The following is a 6,000-nucleotide window of genomic DNA, read 5'->3' as shown; positions in this document are numbered from 1 at the left end:
GAGGGAGGAAAAAGGGAGAACCAAGGATGGCATGACTGACTCGATGGACATGAGTTTGAGTAAGCTCCAGGAGTTGGTGATGGACAGGGAAACCTGGCATGCTGCAGTCCACGGGGTTGCAAAGAGTTGGACATGACTGAGCAACTGAACTGAAGTTCACTGTGATGCTTTATTTTTCTCCAAAATTTAAAATGCTACTATATTACTCATAATGAGGAATAGCTTCTGTTTTTTTCAATAGTTAGAAAGGGATCATAGACATTAGCTCAAATAGAAAGTAAAGTTATATTTGAGTAAAAAATTAAATTAGAAAAATAAAAAAGGCATAAACTAGGCATAGGTGACCAACGTAAAATGATTGTATAATAAGTCATTCCTAATGGAATATTTTTGTTTCATAATATGTCTTCTCAGTTCATGTTAGGCTCAGAAATCTTAACGTGCTATCCAAATTGGGAAAGATAGTATAAATATTATTAGCTGAATAAAAACTGAATGAATGAAGAGTAGAGCATCTGGTACAGTCTTAAATAATTTAAATGGTTCAGAAGTAGAGTCTGTCTAAGAAGATCACTTTCAAAACCACTTAAGACACATTTTCCCCTTAAAATATGTATTTTGGTCTTGACATGATTCTTACATCCCAAATAAAATTAAGAGTTGGCTTATGTGGTTTTTGACCAGGGCTCTGTTTCCATTCCTCTACTAGTATCTCAGTTTTACCCCACTGGCCTGGGATTTAATTTTACCCTCCTTGCAAGTTACTAACTTACCCTGTTACTGCTTCATGGATGCTGAAAGCAGACGTGAGACTCTTGTGTGGAGACAAAGAGTTTGACTATGAGGGTGCAGTAAGCAGCTCGGATATCAGCCTGTTGACAGCAGTTAATCTTGCCTCAGGCTCCACAGGATTGATGTGGTAGGACCCAGATGGATGTTACACACACAGTAAGTTTGCACAGTGGCTAAGGAACACCAAAGTTAACGAGTCCATTGCTATTATTTTGTTTTTGGCTAACAATCAGCTAGCTAACTTGCTCTTTGTGCAAGGCTGAGAAATTACCACATTTCTCAAGGCTGCATGCTGCAAACACAACCCTGAGCAATAGCTCAGGAAAAGAAGCGTTAGGATCTCGAGTTCCAACACACCTAGAAAGATATAAAGGAGTCTAGTGACCCAGGGAGGACCCTCCCACCACCATCTGGTGGATTTTCATCCTCATACTGGATTCCACTACTGCTATCAATATCCACGAAAGGTGAATATCTCTCCTGACAGCTACCTGGAAAAGCCTTGAGCTTCCCTTTGGTTGGACCATACACAAATTAATCACTGGGGCCAGAGGACTGCCCTTGACTTAGGCCTAGATTTGCACCCATTCCTGAACTAATCTCTATGTTAAGGGGGAAGATCACTCTTATTAACTAGATCAACTATGCCGGCTAGGGTGGGAGGATCAATTTTACCCAACTTAATAGCTATCAATGGGAAAGAGGCAAAATGTTAGGAGGCAGCCATTACCTATTTTACATGGTCTCTAAATGGTATAATTCAAGAATTCTGCTCTATTTCAGGTTTTGAAAGTCAAATGAAGAGGAGAGAAAGAAAAAAAAATTAGAACTCATTGACCTTCTTTTCTATGCCTTTATTCTGGGATATCTTATCTATTTTTTCATTGTACTCATAATAATTGAGCACCAATTATGTGTCAGGAACTGTATTAGACTTGGGGATACAATTCAGAAATGACTCCTAATCTCACAGGTTAATAATCTAGTAAAGGATTCATTTTAAGAGACCGTTAGGATGAGATGGAAAAATAAATACAGTGATGGTGGCACATAGAGGGGGCCTCTCACCTGGACACTGAGCAGGAGGGTTAGGAAAAGACTCCTGGAGAATATGATGTCTAATGTGAAGCCAGGGGATGAACAGAAATTATCAGGTGATCTGTGTGTGGGTGAGGACTAGATCACTTGGAAGAATGCCTTAGGAGATGGAAAAACAGAGCTAGTTAGAGAAACTGAATGTCATCCTGTGTGTCTGAATCATAAAACTCAAGGTGAGAGAATGCCTTAGGAGATGGAAAAACAGAGCTAGTTAGAGAAACTGAATGTCATCCTGTGTGTCTGAATCATAAAACTCAAGGTGAGAGGAGGGGTAGGACAAGTGAGGAGTGGGAGGCAGGAAGGGTTATCTATGGAAAGGAAACTTGGCTTTTCTAAGAGACCTTGGAGACTTTAAACAGAGGGAAAACAAGGTAGATGTTGCATTTCATAAATTTCACACTGGCTATATAGAGTGAAAAATGAATTGAGGAGGAAGCAAGGCCACGACAGAGAGACTAGTTAGAAGATTGCTGAAATCTAGCACAGAGACAGAAGTAATTATATCAGTGAAAATGGAATGAAGGCACAGATTTGCAATCTATTTATTAGTAGAAGTTAGATCTGTAGGTCTTAATGAGTAATTGGATGCATGAGATGAGAATAAGGAAATACTTAAGGCCTGGAGATAGGATATCAATGATAAGAACAGATATTTTTAATTCAAGTAGGCAAAGGTTTAAATCCTAACTCTACATGTAGCTTCTAAGGCTGAGCTAATTACCAGCAAAAAGGAGACATTGATAACTACCTAGCAAGGCTGCTTTGAGGATAAACATGCAAAGAAATAAAATACTATATGTCAAGTTTCTGACACAGAATAAATCTCTTAATAAATTATAGCAACACATCAATTCTTATTTCTCTGTCAGAAAGAACTGGTTGGATGGAAACACTATTCATTGAATGCAGTCAGGAGTGTGCTGGCTGCAAGTAACAATAAACTGGACCCACGGCAGTTTTAAAAAGTATGGGTTTTCCTGCACAATAAGAGAACTGGAGGTGGATAGCTATTGGCAGTAACTTGGTCAGCAGTGCAATCTTTATTGTTACCCTTGGCTTTACCTCATGGTCACAATACGGCTGCCCCAGTTCCAGCCTCCAGCATCATATTTACTTTTAAGTCAGGGTTGAAAGGGCCAGGCGTAAGAGAACGGTTATGGGTTAGTTAATTATCCTGAGATGGGGGACATAGGAGAAGACAGAAGTTTGAGAATAAATAACAAACTTGATTTTGAATATATTGAGTTTTAGGTTTCTGTGATATATTCTGAGATATATTCTGTGAACATATCTCCAGAAAAAGGTTTAATAGGCAGTTGGATACACAGACCTGGAGTTAAGGAAAGATATCTGGGATTGATGGGGGAGGTTAAATTCTGCGGGGTGAATGAGAGAACCCATAGGAATGGGATACAGTGAGGAAACACAAGGACCAGGACACGGCCCTAGCACAGAACACCAGCATTTAATGGGTGAGTAGGAGCCAAGAAGTGCCCAAAGTGAGACAGCAGTGTTTAGGGAGGCCAAGAACAGAGCCAAGAGCATGCTGTGTCCTGGAAGCCTAAAAGAGAAAACAGTTTAGGAGGACATGGTCAGTAAGAGCAAGGGCTACATAAAAGCAAGAAGGTAATAAGTAAACTTGCTGAGAGGTTTTCCTTTTGTGGGGACAGAAGCTAGGCTGGAGTGGGTGAGGAGTGGAAGAGACAGGAGGAAACAGAAAGAACAAATGTAAAAAAAGTTCTTTTCTTTCTCTTTTGTTCTCAGAGTTCCTATTTTAGGATGTCAGTACTTGCACAATTCTTTTTTTTTTTAAGAAAGATTTTTGGTCAAGTCAATTTACCTTTCCAAAGAGAAGCAAACTTGGAATGAGAGTCTGGTCCTCATGACCTTCGGAGGGTCTCTTCCGGCGCCACTGGTTTCTGATTACATGGTCTTTCTTACTCCAGTGATGAGACACAAATAAAATCATTTGGCATGTTTAGGTTCTGGGAGCAGAGCTGTGTAAATGTTCATTGTATGACGCTGCCGACTAATGAAAAAGGCAGAGACTGAAAGTCAGTGGTCCGGTGGCACATGTGACGCTAACTTTCCCAGGCTCTCTTTTATTTAGTGTGTTTTTATATGGAATGTCATGGAAAATAAAAAGTATTATGGTAAAATAAAAACGTTCCATTTGGACAGTTTTTAATAGGTCATATTCAGACTCAAAACATTAAGCTATTTTGGGCCACATATAAAATCAACTTTATATTGGACCACCCAGACTCAGAACTCTTGATGAAAGACTATATAAAAATAAGAAACTTGTATGCAGTGACATTGTATGCAGTTGGCTGACTATTCAGGTTTAAGAAGTTTCCTTCCTGTTGAGGAAGGAAGAAAATGAAACACTTTAAAGCAAATCATGCAGTAGACGTAGTTATAAGAATGTAGCTTCTGGGGCGAATCTTCTCTCCCTCTCTCCTTCACCTTCTGAACTATGTAAGAACGAGTTCGGAAAAGTACATTTCGGAGTTCCAGGCTTTTGTTTTCGTTTTTTTTTTTTAATAAATATTTTTGCTTTCTTTTATTTCCTGCAGATTAGTTCTGCAGGCTGCAAACAACAAAGCTAAGAAAAGCAATGATTTTTTTTAAACTCCCTTTTGTCTGTTTCCATCTGTACTGTGGTAATTCTCAAAACATTTGTTTGAGAGAATCTAATCATCTAGCAGTTCAGCCCTTAGAGCTCATATTTTAGGATGTCACTTGTGGCCTGGAGATTAAAACCTTCATGCGTCCTCTACTATTTACGGAATTATTCAACGTAAGTTTTTCTCTCATTCTTTCATTTGAGGGCTGCGGTTTAATCAGTTAGAGCTAGAGAACTTTTGCTCCCGTCCCCCCCTCCTCGCCATCTCGCCCCGAAATGGGGACGTTATCTCCTGTGTGAGGCTCTTCCCGTTCCCTGAAGGTGGGCCGAGCAAAGGAGCGTGACGCAAGAGTGGGCTGTGTCCTTGATGCCTCTAGCGCCCCTGCCGCCCGGGGACGGATCCCACTAGCGGCGCAAATTCCAGGCGGCGGCCGGGCAGCGGCGGCGGCTGCAGCGGAGGCTCTCTGCGCCCCGGGCTGCCTCCTCGGCGGGAGCGCGAAGCTGAGCGCAGAAGCTCAGGGAAGCTCAGCCGCACCCAGGCTCCGTCCGTCTTTTCAAGCTCTCCATGCTCCCCGCCTAAAAGAAGAAAATGGGCACGGGGGATTTCATCTGCATTTCCATGACCGGAGGGGCGCCCTGGGGGTTCCGATTGCAAGGTGGCAAGGAGCAGCAGCAGCCCTTACAAGTTGCCAAGGTAGGATACCAGAGATGGGTTATCACATCTCGTTCTGGGCTGGGAAAGAAGGAATAAAAGCAACTTTTGATGGTTTATTCAAGCTCTGATTCAGAAGTCTCTATGCTAGTTTGATTTCGACGCTGACACTGATTTCTTCTTGGATGTGGGTGTTTTTTTTTTTTTTTTTCTTCAGAAAAACTTTGGAGAGTAACATATAGCACATATGTAATTAATCAGTCATTAATGGGGTGGGGGAAAGAGTGCTATATATTTTATCAGCTGAAGAAAAGCCTAGTTAATCAGCTTCTTCTCTGGCAACGAGCAAGACACTTGGGAACGTTTCTTCTAGGCAGTCTTAGAATCTACAGTTGTTATTGTTTCACGTCCCTTTCCTTGGCTCTGGCTGAGAAGAAACGCTCAGCTCAGTATAACCAATTGGCCTGGCTCTTTTGGGGACTCTTATAAAGTATTGTTAACGACATTTATCATATAGCATCCATGAGAAGACCAGCTTGGGGCAATAATTTTTTAAAATATGAAGATCTCATAAATTTATTTGAAAGAATATTCTTTTAAGGATTTGGCTAATAAATGCAAAAATCTAAGTACCCTGGTCCATCTTGTGCGCTCATCTTGTCAAGTGCTCAAAATAAAATTCAGAGACACTGGAAATATATTGTAAATAACTTAGACGTTAACTTTGAAATGCATCTAATAATGATTTAAAATATTTTAGGTGTTTTTATTTCCATTAGATCGCTTTGTTTCTTAGCTCAGTATGCTTACCAGTTTGCTTGAGGGGATC

The 6,000-nt window shown here is 40.7% G+C and overlaps 1 protein-coding gene across 3 annotated transcripts in view; it reads left to right on the top strand.

Annotated features, from left to right (window-relative positions):
• Nucleotides 1–4,947: 4,947 nt before the first annotated feature.
• The window catches only part of SYNPO2 (synaptopodin 2), a 200,126-nt gene continuing 199,073 nt past the window's right edge, over nucleotides 4,948–6,000 (top strand). For 2 of the 3 annotated variants that reach the window (XM_065907624.1, XM_065907623.1), the window contains exon 1: nucleotides 4,965–5,213. In XM_065907624.1, coding sequence (XP_065763696.1) covers nucleotides 5,109–5,213 — 105 coding nt within the window. In that variant the 5' untranslated portion in view covers nucleotides 4,965–5,108. Of the gene's footprint in view, nucleotides 5,214–6,000 lie in introns of all 3 variants that reach the window. The other variant, XM_065907625.1, reaches the window with a different exon arrangement.

Source organism: Muntiacus reevesi, chromosome 16, assembly GCF_963930625.1.
Source record: "Muntiacus reevesi chromosome 16, mMunRee1.1, whole genome shotgun sequence".
Taxonomy (NCBI): Eukaryota; Metazoa; Chordata; class Mammalia; order Artiodactyla; family Cervidae; genus Muntiacus; species Muntiacus reevesi.
The sequence above is the reverse complement of the archived record's forward strand: the minus strand, read 5'-3'. Positions and strand labels throughout refer to the sequence as shown.